At 38.3% G+C, this 15,320-nt stretch overlaps 1 protein-coding gene across 3 annotated transcripts in view; it reads left to right on the forward strand.

Moving 5' to 3' along the window:
* NEBL (nebulette) overlaps window positions 1-15,320 on the forward strand; it is a 430,048-nt gene that overhangs the window by 390,323 nt on the left and 24,405 nt on the right. Inside the window, exons 22-29 of one of the 3 annotated variants that reach the window (XM_049881881.1) lie at window positions 1,023-1,115; window positions 4,537-4,629; window positions 6,645-6,737; window positions 8,530-8,622; window positions 9,110-9,214; window positions 10,181-10,352; window positions 13,234-13,326; window positions 14,531-14,680. In XM_049881881.1, the coding sequence (XP_049737838.1) occupies window positions 1,023-1,115; window positions 4,537-4,629; window positions 6,645-6,737; window positions 8,530-8,622; window positions 9,110-9,214; window positions 10,181-10,352; window positions 13,234-13,326; window positions 14,531-14,680 (892 nt within the window). The remainder of the gene's footprint in view (window positions 1-1,022; window positions 1,116-4,536; window positions 4,630-6,644; window positions 6,738-8,529; window positions 8,623-9,109; window positions 9,215-10,180; window positions 10,353-13,233; window positions 13,327-14,530; window positions 14,681-15,320) is intronic. The other 2 variants (XM_049881883.1, XM_049881880.1) reach the window with 2 other exon arrangements.

Consider the following 15,320-nt stretch of genomic DNA (forward strand, 5'->3'; position numbering starts at 1 on the left):
CTGTGCCACCAGGGTTTCCATAATTCCATTTTTATAAATATATATAAAATGTCCTTTTTCTCTAATCCAATTTTGCCTGAGTTAGCTGCCATCAAGTCAGCCCCCAACTCATGGCAACTCCATGTGTTACAGAGTAGAACTGCTCCATAGGGTTTTCTTAGCTGTAGTATTTATTGAAGTAAATCATCAGGTCTTTCTTCTGGGGCACTGAATTCTAAGCATATTTAAAATACTACCTGATATAACAGTGTTACTAATGATTTCACAAGTTGAAAGAGCTGATTCTTGTCCCATACATAACAGTAGCTGGTATTGCCATTTGTCTGGTTGATCATCCTACAATTAGATCTGAAGTAGGAAGCTTTTGAATGAAGTAGATGCCAGGATATAGGTGGACTTTACGTAACATGATTGTGTGGGTAGAAGAGCCTCCTGACTTTCGGGCACTGACCCTTCTTACAGTGATCAGGCCACAGTGGCCTGTGCTTTTAGTGCATTTTCCTGTACCTCCCCTTTTCTGTCCTTTTATTGTGATCGCTTTATTATTTCCCTTATTCTGGATTATTTGTCCCCTCTCAGTCAGATGAACAATGTCCCCAAGACTCTATAGCAAACTCAATTTGACTTTTGCCTTTAAATACAGAGCAAATTTTAACTAACATATTACTACATAGAAACTGCTTTTTGGATAGAAAAATATAAATCATTATATTATATAAAATAATTTCTAGGGTTTCTTGTGTATTGACCACATGATGAAATTTATTTTCATAAGCAAAGTTAGCTTATTTTAATTAAAAAACTCCTATAATGGACAGGTGAATGGATATGAGTATCTTTGCACTTTAGGATAAAGGGATCCTGGAAGCATCAGATAAAATAAAAACTTGTGTTCCCATTGAAGGAAAATTAATGTTGGAATTCAAAATTCAATTATGTAATAGTTATAAATGAAGAATCTTAATTAGTTATTAAGCCTTGTGCATAATAAAACTGACATTATATTCTTATAAATTATGCAGGTGAAATACAAAGAAGAGATGAAACATGCAACAGCAATTTCTGATCCTCCAGAGCTAAAGAGAGTCAGAGAAAACCAAAAGAACATCAGCAATGTGTGATCATATTACTTTAAGTATTTTCTTATTTTACTGGATGACAATATATAATGAGGGAATGATACCTGTATAGGTAAAATTCCATCACAATGAATACCATTACAAGAGGGTTGTTCTTTAAAGGGAGTGATAACATTTCACACACTTTTACGTCCTCCATTACACTTAGCCCAATGCCTCAAATGCATTCATTGATATAATGAACATTTTACTGAATGCTTATTCTGTTCTAGTTCTTGGGATTCAAAGATGAATGAGATATAGCTTAAGGTTAGGGGCTGTGGGTATCTCAATGCTTCTAGGAGAAGCACACGTAGTAATAAATACAGTGTTTTAAGCATTATAGCAAAAATGATTATCTATTGAGTGTTTACCATGCTTTTTAAATACTCTGCATGCAGTATCTCATTTAATAATAAGAATACCTACCGTAAAGTGCTGTGGAAATGTAGAGAAGGAAGACGATGTCAGTGGGAGAGATGAAGAGACTTGAAGAAAGAATTTTTTTTTTTTATTGTGCTTTAGGTGAAAGTTTACAGCTCAAGTTAGTTTCTCATACAAAAATCTATACACACATTGTTATGTGACCCTAGTTGTTATCCCTGTAATGTGACCGCACATTCCTCCTTTTCACCTAGGATTTCCCATGTCTGTTCAACCAGCTCCTGTCCCTTTCTGCCTTTTCATCTCACCTCTGGACAGGGGCTGTCCATTTAGTCTCGTGTATCTACTTGAACTAAGAAGCACACTCTTCACGAGTATCATTTTATGTCTTATAGTCCAGTCTATTCTCTGTCTGAAGAGTCGGCTTCGGGAATGGTTTTAGTTCTGGATTAACAGTCCAGGGTCCATGTCTTCTGGGTTCCTCCAGTCTCAGTGAGACCATTAAGTCTGTCTGGCCTTTTTACTAGAATTTGAGTTTTGCACCCCACTTTTCTCCTGCTCCATCAGGGACTCTCTGTTGTGTTCCCTGTCAGGGTGGTCATTGGTGGTAACCGGGCACCATCTAGTTCTTCTGGTCTCAGGCTGATGGAGTGTCTGGTTTATGTGGTCCCTTTTGTCTCTTGGGCTAATATTTATGGAGAAAGAATTTAACATCTGAGTTAGAGCTTGAAGACATCCTAAGGTTTGGGGTAGATCAAATGAAGAAGGACACTCCTCACAGAGTAGACCAAATATATTCAGGATCTAAGGCCTGTCAAGAAAGAGGAGTTTAGTGTGTTGAGTGTTGTTGTCAGTTGCTGTCGAGTCGGTTCCAACTCATGGTGGCCCCATGTGTACAGAGTAGAACTGCTCCATAGGGTTTCTAAGGCTGTGACCTTTTAGAAGCAGATCACCAGGCCTGTCTTCTCAGCCACCTCTGGGTGGATTTGAACTGCCAACCTTTCAGCTTGTAGTCGAGCGCTTGGTGAAAAGTGGCAGGAGATGATGATAGAGAGCTAGTTGTGATACATATTATAAGGAGGTAGTATGGACTCAAACATACCAATAATCATGAAGATGGTGCAGAACCAGGCAATGTTTCATTTGTTATACCTAAGGTCGCCATGAGTCAGAGCTGACTCGATGGCAACTAATAATAACAACATGAACAACAACAAAAACCATGGAGTCCCACAGTGTCCCCCAAAATGGTTCTTATACCATTATGGTATTCAAGATACTAGATTTAGTGATTAAATTGCTTTCATATGTGCCTTCTTTTAAAGGAAGAGTTACTGACTTTCGGTTTATGAGAAAAGCATAAAAATCCTTTAAAATGACTTTCTTTGAACATAATTGTGAATTAATTTATGGAATGAAAAAATACTATGAATAACAGCACTGGCTATGACATGTAGGAAAAAAAAAACCAAAACCCATTGCTGTCGAGTCGATTCTGACTCATAGGGACACTATAAGTGGTGTGCAAATGGCAGAAATTTGGGAAGCACTGAAGCAATGGGCAAGAACGTGGACCTTGATGTCTGACTGTTGGTTTGATTCCAGCCCCAGATTCTACCTTCTGTGTATCTTTGGTCAACTACCAACTACTCCAAGCTTCAATTCCCTCATCTATACAACAGAGATTAAAGTATTAAAGGAGATATTGCATATAAAGCACTGTGCATATTTATATAAAAAACTTTTTAGTTTTTATGGTATACAACAGAGATTAAAGTATTAAATGAGATATTGCATATAAAGCACTGTGCATATTTATGAATGGATGAATGCAAAAGATGAAGTGTCTACATATCAAATTTATGTCCACAAACTTACATCCGCTAGACATTGGCTACAATAGTTCCTCTACATCAGTCATGCTGTTCAACAGATCTTTCCCCTCTGATCTCTATCAGGAGGTATCTTCCTCTGTACCTTGCCATCAATGGGGATTACATTGAAACTTGCCTCTCTTTAACTCAATCATTCCAGTCACAAGAATCTGTCTAAAGTCTCAAACCACATACCATGACCCAAAGCCACACATCGAGAAAAGAGGTCATACCGGAGTATATCTGGCCTTTTTTCATTTATTTTCTAGGCTTAGCAGACTTCACTTGCATGTTCACTACTGTGAGCATATCTCAAGTCCATTTTATCTGCAGGCCCCATAGGCCTTGTGATTTTCTGCCAAAAAAAAAAAATCCCAAACGCTAAATTTAAGCTCCAAAAATCATTAAGACTATCCCTGTGGAGTTTCATATAATGGGATTTTAACCTCTAGCACTACTTTTACCTGTCAAAAATTTATTCGACTGCCATGGCATTCTGCTTCTCTGCATGAAATGCTCATTTATTTCCTGGGGTATTATGAATTTGCTGTGAAAGCAAGCACAAGTGAGAGAGTCCCATCCACCCAGCTAAGAAGGAACACCTGTCTGCAGTTGGTCAGGAACATTTGCATAAGGCTAGGTCACAAGGCAGGGCTTCCAGTGTTGTAACTCTGCAGAGAGGGGGACATGGAGGCTCAGGGTTTCTTTGTAGAGTGACCATCTATAACTAAAGTGCAGGCATTGGACTTGTGTGATCCTCTTTTCCAGTGATAAGAGAGTGCAGAATTATTATTTCTCAAATATAAAATAGTACATTTGTTGAATGTTGCTTTAGTGCTATGAAGAAATGAATTCACAGAAGGGAGAATTCATTATTACTGAAAAGATCAAACTCAGGGAGGCCACAATACATGATACAACTGGAAGACTGTCAACTCAGGTATCGTTTAAAACACCTGGAAAAGAAAAAAGCTTAGAAGCTGGGCACATTAAGGTGATGCAGTGTATTAGCAAAATATATATTTTTCAGTGTACAATCCTAATGAAAATTTTAACTAATGAATGCTCTGTAGCCATGTGACATTTCTTTCAATTTGTTCCCATGTATTGTATGCATGTATTTCCCTTAAACCCAAACTCTCTTGTGCCTTGTCTTCTAGCTTCAGTATAAAGAGCAGCTCTACAAGGCAACGCCAGTAAGTATGACACCAGAGATAGAGAGGGTGCGGAAGAACCAGGAGCAGCTGAGTGCGGCAAGTTGCTTCCGTTTTTCCTTGTATTATCAGACATTACGTGTATTTATTCTTTAAAATGTTCCCTGAAAAGCCTTAAATCCCCTGTATATTTGGATGCTACTTTTCATGTTCGCGTATTAAAGGACACGCGCTGTCGTCCTCTCACATGAACCCAGGGAATTTGGGACTGTGTTGCTATAATTACGTATTTTTGTTTAGTCAGGAAATCTTCCTAATCAAATGGGTGGCTCTTGTCCAAAAGCAGGATGAGAAGGCAGGAAGGGACAGGAACTGGTCAAATAGACACAGGGAACCCGGGGTAGAAAAAGGGAGTATGCTGTCGTATTGTGGGGTTTGCAACTAATGTCACAAAACAATATGTGTATAGAGTTTTGAATGAGAAATTAGCTTGAGCTGTAAACTTTCACCTAAAGCACAATAAACAAAGAAAGACGGAGCGTGGCCATCCCCTTTTCTTATGGCTGGAGCCGTCATTTGGACCGCAAAGTAGAAGGTACCTGTGGAGGATGGCAGCACAAGATAGATGAAGCCCAGGCCCCTGAGGACTGTGAAACTGCCTTATCAGTCCTGAACTGCCTACCAAGGCTTTTACATGAAAAGAAATAAACTTATTTTTTGTTTAAAGAAAATCTACCTAAAAATCTTCCCTGTGCCAGGCATTGTTCTGGGCACTGGTTTGCAAAGGTGGATATAACATAGTTCCTGCTTTCAGGGACCTCATAGTTTAATTGGTGAATCTCTACAAGTACATCCAAGTGAGGCCCTGAAGATTAGTGGGTCTGTTGTCAATCTCTCAACACATTTGTCCAATCAGAGAAAAATTTATATGTTGAACTAGGGCAAGAGGAGTAGGTATGACTGGGTCATACCAGACATAGTGTCAGGGCAGGGAACCTTGTAAATAAAATGGAAAGCATTATTCAGCTCTCATACAATGTACTGCTACTAAAAGCAATAACCGTTAGTAATTATGAAACACCTACACTGTGTGCCGGGAGTCCCTGAGTGGGTAAATAGTTAATGTGCTCGGCTGTTACCAAGAGGTTGAACGTTCAAGTCCATGCAGAGGTAGTTCGGCGATCTCCTTCTGAGAAATCAGGCATTGAAAACCCTATGGAACACAGTTCTACTCTGATACTTATGGGGTCACCATGAGTCAGAACTGACTCAATGGCAAATGGTTATACTGTGTGCTAGATCTTCTGGTAAATGCTTTCTGTGAACCTATGAGTCAGCGTTGTTCGTTTCTCAGCTTCGTAGATGTGGGAAATTAAGACTTGGGCAGATCATGGGACATGCCTAGGGACCACAGCTGGTAAGAATAGAGCTGGGCTTTGAACCCAGACCTCCTGAAGTCCAGGAATTCTTTGCAAAAGTGCCTTCAGATAGTTATTTTCCCCGTTTTGTGACCCTTTTATGGAAATTTTACCAATCTAAACAATAGCCTCTTCTGCTAAAACTAGTAGTTTTGAAAGACTTCACAATTTAAGAAAGAGCGAGCTCTCCTGAGTGGAGGAGAACTTCAAGCTCAGTACTGCTTTGTCCTCGTAGTGTTCCTGGAAGGTGGCAGGAGTTGGGAGAGTCTTTAGCTTCTTTTGAAAGATGGAAGCTCCAGGATTAGAAAGAGAGTAAATGACCTTCTGAGGAGGCCACACTGACTTCGCTGTCATTCTCTTTAAGGACTTCATTCTGGAGTTTCTTTTATAGTTTGCTTCCTTGTATTTCCGTTATTTTTATTCGTGGACTTTGCAGTTGATTTTATATTGAACACTAAAGTATTTGTTGAAAACTTGGCTTTAAGAAGCACAGCCAATGCTTTGTCCTTGCTGAGTTGGATGAGTCGGAATCCAGGTGTAGAAACTTAGGAACAATGTGCTCACCTTCAGGAGGTTGATCCATATCTACTGTGAAAAAAATGTGTCAAAGATACGGTTAATTTTGAGGCTCATCCTTTGTGATACATAGGTGGGTTCATTCCGCTCTCTATTAAAATTCTTATTTATCCTCCATAGGTGAAATACAAAGGAGAGATTAAACAGGCAACTGCCATTTCTGACCCACCAGAACTGAAGAGAGTTAAAGAAAACCAGAAGAATATCAGCAATGTGTGATCTTCTCAGTAACTTTTTTGTTATGATATCAAACATATTGTCAACATGTATTTACAACATTTTCATAACCTTGTGTTGACATTCTGCTCTCAACTGACCAATGGTTTATTTGAAAGGTTTATGATCTTAGGTATCGTGCATACAGTCAACCATTCCCCGCTTCAGAGTTCCCAGTTGAACACGCATATGATTTTCTTTCTAGACGTTATTGTGTATCCCTCTTCAAGGGGTCATGGTGTTGCAGTGGTTAAGAGCTTGGCTGTTAACCAAAAGGTCGGCAGTTCAGATCCACCAGCCGCTCCATGGAAACCCCATGGGCCAGTTCTACTGCGTCCTATAGGGTTGCTATGAGTCACAGTTGACTTGACGGCAATGGGTTTGGTTTGTTTTTTTCTTGTCTTCATGGTTGTAGTTGCTGTGGTTCCCCAAAGGGAGGCAGCAGTGGCGTCTGGCATCTTGGCCTTGCAAATACACTTTTCCACTCTCTTTCCTACCTGTATGTGTTCCTGTTCTCTGGTCTCTCCCCACCCCACCTCCTCAATCCCAGCTATTATTACTATATTTTTGGATGATGCCCAAGGAGAAATTATAAAGCTTGCATAGCTGAGTAAATCATAAGGGACAAGCCCATTTTAGGAGTACTTGATAAGGGGCTGGCAGTTTTTACTTAGCCACCAACTCCTGGCCTGCTCTAGCTTCCCCCTGTTTATGTAATCCGTGGATGTAGTTCTCTGTGAGAATCCTTTTTGAAGTCATTAACATATAGATTGGGTTCTTCGGAAGAGGAAATTTGCAAATCTGTTAAGTTGAAAGAAATGTTTTATTGGGCAAACCTTTAAAATCATTTGACCAGATTATGAAGCAAAAGCAGTTTATTGTTTGGTACTTTTCCTAACAACTATATTTTGGAGATGTAGATGCTCATCTTTTCCTGATATATTTAGAGTCACAGTTGACATGACCCTATTCTGCATAAAAAGGGACATGGTGACTGGGAAGAAGGAATGGAGTATTGGGAAGCATGCTGGCCTTTTTTTTTGCATGACTATTAACAACAAAAAAAGAAAAACCAAACTCACTGCCGTCCAGTCGATTTTGACTCATAGCGACCCTATAGGTCGCTTGACTATAGTAACCAATTTTACATGCATCTTTAACGTATTTCTACCGTATTTAATTATCAAGAAGCCACTATAGAACTTTAACATTCTGTATGAGCCGGAGTACCTTTAAGTAATATCCATGAAGAAATTTCCTATCAAAATTCTTTCTAAGTATGACCTTTTGTGATTTAATGCTTATTATACCTTTATTGGTGGCACAAATGGATAAGCACTCGGCCACTTCTTGAAAGGCTGGTGGTTGGAATCCACCCAGAGGTGCCTTGGAAGGAAGGCCTGGAAATCTACTTCCAAAAATTCACAGCCACTGAAAAACCTATGTGCAGTTCTAATCTGAAAACCATGGGGTAGCCATGAATTGACTCGATGGCAACTGGAAAATAAATGGCATTATTGACACCGTAGTCATATATTTGAGTACGTTCACAGTAGTTTGGATACATGTACATTTCTATTGAATGAATTTAGGTAGATTGATTTTAAGATGCAAGCATTCTTAAGTATGACTAGAGCTCAGACAGTATCTGTCCCTTCTCTCCCCTCCCCTCTACCACCCAGTTCCCCAGTTTTCCTTCCTTGGTTAACCCTTTAAAACAAATATTATGAGACTGTTATTTTGTTGAATTGATACATAGTGCTTTATCTTTTGTTCTCTGAAATGATAGGTTTATTATAAAGGTCAGCTGGGCAGAGCCACTGCTTTAAGTGTAACTCCTGAAATGGAAAGAGTAAAGAAGAATCAAGAAAATATTAGCTCGGCAAGTGGTTTATCTATCTTTTTTTTTTAAAAAAAAAAAAAAGCTTTTAGAAGCTTACAAATAAAAGCTGAAAATTTAGGACTATCAAAAAGGATGTGTCCTTTATTATTTTATTGTAGAACAAGGAGTCTTTGAGTGATGCAGGTGGTTAATATGCTTGGTTATGAACTGAAAGATTGGAGGTTGGGATCCACCCAGCTGTGCCTCGCAAGTAAGGCCTGGTGATCTACTTCCAAAAAACGGCCACTGAAAACCCTGTGGAGCACAGTTCTACTTTGACACACATGAAGTTGCCATGAGTCAGAACTGCCTGGATGGCAACTGTTTTTTTTTTAATTCTAGAACAAAATCTAATTTACCAAACAAGTTACCCAGGAAATAAAGTGTGTTGCATATGTTCCACACCACCGAGAAATCTTGAAAAAGTTGCATAATTTTTATATTATAATTGTCTTGGTATAAATATCTTCTACTATTTACTTTGCAGGTAAAATATACCCAGGACCAAAAACAGATGAAAGGTAGACCAAGTCTGGTTTTAGATACACCTGGTCTGAGGCATGTCAGAGAAGCACAAAACCATATTTCGATGGTAGGGTCCAACCAGCTCTTTCTTCTCATGACTGAAACATACTAAGGAATGGCACAACCAGTGTTCCATGGCATTAGCTCACTGTTAATCTGGATGACTAACAAAGCATGAAGATGTGACAGGCTAGTCCTTTTGGTGGGACTCTCTAATCACGCTGAGATGTATGAAAGTATTGAGTCTAATAAAATCATTTTTCTCAGTGATTTTTTTGTGTGTTTTTATTTCTAATGTGACCACTATGTTTTTCTTCTCAGTTAATTTTAAGATGGAGTTTGATGTGTTTGCATGTTGCGAAGAATGTGAAAAATGTATTTTTAATAGTTTTATTGAGATACAATTTTCTTACCATAAAGTTCATCTATGTAAAGTATGTAATTCAATGGTTTCTAGTATACTTACAGAGTTGAGCAACCATCACCCTAAGCCAATTTCAGAACATGAAAAATATATATTTTAAAGTATGTTTAATTGATTATATGTGACTTTCTTAGTGTTTTTTTTTCTTAGTGTAATTCTTAAATAACACTGTTTTCTTGAAAGAATTGTATAATAGTAGTTTATCAGTTTATTGCATATTAAAGGTTAAGAGATAGGAAATTGATTTAAAGTTTATTTTAGGAGGTAGCTGGGGTTAAAAAATTGGATCTTTTAAAACTTCTGACTGATGTACAGGTTTATATATAATTTCAAAGAGACTCTTAGAAACTGTAAAAAGCTATGATAATGATTAAGCATGTTGTGAAAATACCAGCATTTGATTTCTGATGCAAGGAAGCTGAAGTTTCTGACGTTGTATTTGGAATAGTTGGAAAAGGTGTATATAATCTCCATGTAACTAGTGGATACCACTTTTCACTTTTTCAAAGTCAGATATGGAGTTGGGCAACCGCCACCCTAGTCCTATTTCAGAACATGAAAACAATTAGGAAATTTCAGTTTGAGTTAATATGGTTCTTCCTTTTCCAGGTAAAGTATCATGAAGATTTTGAAAAGACGAAGGGGAGGGGCTTCACACCTGTTGTGGATGACCCTGTGACTGAGCGAGTCCGGAAGAACACCCAGGTTGTCAGCGATGCTGCCTACAAGGGCGTCCACCCTCACATCGTGGAGATGGATAGGAGACCTGGCATCATCGTTGGTAAGCTGACCGTCCTCTCGGCACCTGTGCATCATCGAGAAGGCGATGCTTGCCCTTGCCCTTGCCCTTGCCCTTGCCCTTGCCCTTGCCCTTGCCCTTGCCCTTGCCCTTGCCCTTGCCCTTGCCCTTGCCCTTGCCCTTGCCCTTGCCCTTACCCTTGCCCTTGCTTAGGATGAGCATCCTTAGTCATTTGGCTCCTCATTGGTGCTTGACGTGGTGCCTTATTGTAGTAAGTTGGATGGGATTCATGGCGTTCATCAGGCATCACCGCAGATCCCCTCTATTGTTGCACATTCTCTGTCTTTCGTAGTTTTCTGGTCTCACGGATATTCACACTTGTTAAAGGAGCCAGCCTGCATATCAGACGTGGGTGCTAACAGTGACTGAACAGTTATTTTGTTTTCCTTTAGCTTCTGTACTTGATCAGTGCAGTTGTACTGCAGAAATTGTGTGTGTGGGTGTCAGAAATAACCACGTTATATTTAGATCCTTTAACCACAAATAGACTTGCCAGAGAGATTCTGATAGTACTCCGCAATATGAATAGCTTATATTTTCTTGAGTATTATTTCTCAACTGGAATAATTGAGAGTTGTCTGAACATCCCATAACTTACAGAGCAGCCTTCCATTCCTGCTATCTATAAGTTCCTTATAATCAGTCATTGGGAATCTTAGGAGGATAGTGTGAATGGTGGCCGGGCTATCAGCAAGGAACATACTGAATGTTAAAAGAAGTTTAAGGTAGGGCTAGAAAGGAAAGTTACTGATTTTTCAATATATATTCTATAATTCATTCTTCCAAATGACTATTGTCTTCCTCAGAGCAGTTAACCACTGAAATCTGTAGCTAGTTCAGTTAAAGAATATTTTTGGTAACTGGCTATACCTCTCAGTAATCTCAGTGCTAGCTTATATTCATCTTCAAAGATAAGAACTTCTTTTTTAGATGTAGTGAAAGGCCATTTAGCGGTGAGTTTGGTGAGGAAAGTATGTGTTTGACAGGGTAATATCTTCATACAAAACAAGGGCACTAAGGTCAGGGCACTAAGTTACTTGAGTGATTTCTAGAGTGACTCTAAAAGTATTTCCAGGAAGGGATTCCAATCATATCTGTAGGCAATTGGTAGCTTTGCTAGTCTTCCCAAGGTGATTTGTTTAAAAGGATCACATTAAGTTAGATGGATGAGTTGTGATGTTTTCATTGAAAGTCACACAAACTTAGAGTTTCATTGCTTTGTACTCATGCCTTGTGAGTGATAGTGTAGGGGATCCCACTAGGGTAAAACTGCCGAAGTCTTACCCCAGGCTCCTACCCTAACCAGGTGGCAGGAGCGACAGTGAGTTCCTGGCTATACACCGTGAGATTGTCTAGATTTTGGGCTTCAGGATTCAGTGTTTATAGTCTTTTGAGATAGGTTTAAAGAAAATATATAAGATGTATACTTAAACATTCACTTACTGGGAAATCCCAAAGTCAGTTTCTTTCTTTTTATTGGGGAAAAGTGTTTTCCATTGAAGACTTGCCTATGAAACAACAAAATGTACATTCAACAAACATTAAACCCTGCAGTGAGCCAGGTACCATACTAGGCATGGTAATAGAGATTTAGAGATTTTTATGAGTAATTCAGGCTAAGCCAGTTTGTACTGTATCTATTTTTGCTGGAGGCTCTGAGACTTATTAGTTGTGAGCCCTGGTGGCACAGTGGTTAAGAGCTATGGCTGCTAACCAAAAGGTCGGCAGTTCAAATCCACCAGCAGCTCCTTGGAAACCCTATGGGGCAGTTCTGCCCTGTCCTGTAGGGTCACTATGAGTCGGAATTGACTCAACAGCAATTTCTTTTCTTTTTGTTAACTTTGGCCAAGTTACTTAATAATCATTGTGTGCCTCCGTTTCCTCATCTATAAAACAAGGATAATAATAGCATCTACTTTAGTATATTATGAAGTTAAAATGAGTTATGTTATAACTTCAAATGATTCCTGGCATATGGTAAGCTCTTTATGCTATTAATTATAAACAGATAGGCAAATGTCTACTTTCAGTTTACTGATTAATTGGTTTTACTCCCACTCATTTTCTGGCCACGTATCCTTCACTAGGTTCTTATTTTCCAGTTGTTGGAACACCACCGCACAAATCATTTTAGGATTTGATGACCATTAGTTGGAGGCACTAGTAAACTTAGCTGTTATTAGATTTGGATTTTGCCTCCAATTTTTTTTATTTACAATAGGAGCAGTCTCATCATTGACGGCAGCAGTGAACTAGCCTGTGCTCCACCGAGTACCTTGCTCATAGCACTTTTCCCATAAAAACATCTTCTGTGAATTAGCTTGCACTCACAGATGTGAATATTAAACTCAGAATGGAAACTGGGTTTGCCACTTGCCTACCTCTCAAATATTTGTTTCTGTTATAGGACAGAAGTTTTGTTTTCTCAGACAGAAACTCCTCAATTGGTCTATGATTTACTCAAATGCTCTGAATCAGGTATTTTAGTCAGACATTTTAACTTCTCAGTGAGTAGAGAACAAGAGTGATTTAGAGTTGAGGGGATGCTGTAGAGGCAACACATGGTCACCCCAAGGGCCTGTGTGCTCTGTGATGGAGTCACAGCCATGTCAGCAAGGCTTGGAGTAAAAGGTCAATGAAGAATAAACCAGGCAACTGAAATTTAATTATGATATTTTCTTAACAAATATTTGTGAAAGTCAACATCCTTAGCTCTCTTCTGAAGTCTGCATAACAGAGTTTGCTTATTATATGTTTGCTTTTTACCTGTTTCGCTCTCTAGACTCTTGCTTGACTCTATTTGATGCTGGCCTTTTTAAAAAAAATTGTTCTTGATTTGTTAATTTCTTTCTTTTGGTAAAAGACCTCAAAGTTTGGCGCACAGATCCTGGCTCCGTCTTTGACCTTGATCCCCTCGAAGATAATATTCAGTCTAGAAGTCTACATATGCTCTCTGGTATTGCTTACATTTTGAATTTCTCCAACCTACGTGGTTTTGTCCTGGAAATAAAGCTACTGTGGACTCTAGTGGTTCATCGTGCCAACTATGTAATGGAAATTTTAAACTTGAGAATTGGAAAAACCAAAAAGTGTTATACTACTTTAAAGTGCCATTAATCATTTATGAAAATAAAATGTCCAAAAGGGCTTTTTAATATATTCTAGATTAGTTTGTCCTAGAGTCATTTATAAAGGTGCCTAGAGTTTACTTTTAACTGCTTTTTATTAGTGAATAGGATTTTATAGAGTTTCTGTGATTATCAATGCAGTTATTTTGATTGCATTGCCTGAGACATAAAAGAGATGTTTCATGAAATACATGGTTACATTTTAAAGGTAGATTTAAAGAATTATATATAGAATAGTAAAGAGGCTTTCTATATAGCCTCATCAATGTCTTTAAGTAGACTTTCAAGTCTTCTAAATAATTATCAATGATTTTTATGCACTGTAAAGGAAATAGATAGGAAGTTTATCTGGCTTTTCATCTAGACTACATGTTTATAATTAAAGGCAAAAAATGAATGGTTTGGATATTTAGGTATAGTGACAGCATGGTTTGACATTTCAGACTTTCAGACCATGTTTAGCAAACCAAAGTTTTGACAGTTATGAAGTTATTTTGAGCAATCTAGATAGATATGTCATAGTGTTCAGGTGTTGCTGCACCCCTGATTTCCACTTTAGATTTGATTGTTGACATTAATCAAATTGAAAGCCCAAGGCGAAGTAGGGGTGCTAATACTTTAATAGTCAATTTGATCCACATACTCAGCCAAACTGTATCATTTAACGAATGCTGCATACCTGGTGATATTCTACTTTAAAGCAGTTATTTATAACCAGACAATATGTTTGATAGAAATTTGTTTGCCAATGTTTTCTTAGCTCTTAGGAAAAATTTTCAATGGCCTGTTCTCCATTCTCCTTTAAAATCTATACTAAAAAATGAGTATGAGTGATCTTTAAGCCATTTATGTAGTTCATGCAGTTTTGCTGAAGTTTGGGGATAGGTGACTAGAATCTTATAATAGCTGAGATTTTCGGGTGATCCTAGTAAGGGATTGTTTTCCTTCACTGTTGAGCCTTTAAATAATTTTCCTTTCTTTCTGTTCTTTAGTTATTTTATCACAAACATGAATATTTTCCCTCCCATCTAGAAAAGGCAAGTCACTATAGGCGACACCGGTCTCGTTCTCATTCCAGCAGTACTTTTGGTACAGGTCTGGGAGATGACAAGTCAGAAATATCCGACATCTACCCTAGCTTTTCGTGCTGCAGTGAGGTCACGAGACCATCTGATGAAGGAGGTATCAAATGTTAACCAGTTTCCAAGACGATTCATTTCCACCTGTGACGCACGAATGTCTGTAACACATTCTTCACCTTGGCACCAACATTTGGCTTTGATGTATTTGAATATTTCAAATTAAGTTTAGAAAGCCAAGAGTCTTAATTTGCTAAGTTACTAATTTGTGCTCGTGCATGCTTTTTCCCCTGTCTTATTTCACTGCTGTTACTACAAATAGACCTTTAATGACAAAGGGGCCTGGGGGTTTGCTACAAGAGTGTGTTACTCACGAGAGCTGTGTGAGTGAATGTACACAGCCATAGAGGACGCCTGGGCACTGTCTGTATTTTGTATCTGATTTCCATTAAGATAAATCAATCTTACAGTATATTTGTATAGATAAGAGGTTGCTATGAATTTGTGTGTGTTTAAGTATTGATATAAATTTGGAACCAGCATTAGATCTTGCCAAAAATAAATGGAGTCTAATACTTGGGGTATAAGATCTGTTTTTTTTTTTAATGGAAAATACTGTTGATTGTGAACAATCTTCTCTATATTTTATATACCTACATTTCTCCTCTACTCTCTCCTGTTTTCTGCATCTAAGATGGTGGGTTAGGTTTAGAAATGTTGCAGAAATTTTTTCAGATGTTAAA

Source organism: Elephas maximus, chromosome 4 (assembly GCF_024166365.1).
Source record: "Elephas maximus indicus isolate mEleMax1 chromosome 4, mEleMax1 primary haplotype, whole genome shotgun sequence".
NCBI classification, from domain to species: Eukaryota; Metazoa; Chordata; class Mammalia; order Proboscidea; family Elephantidae; genus Elephas; species Elephas maximus.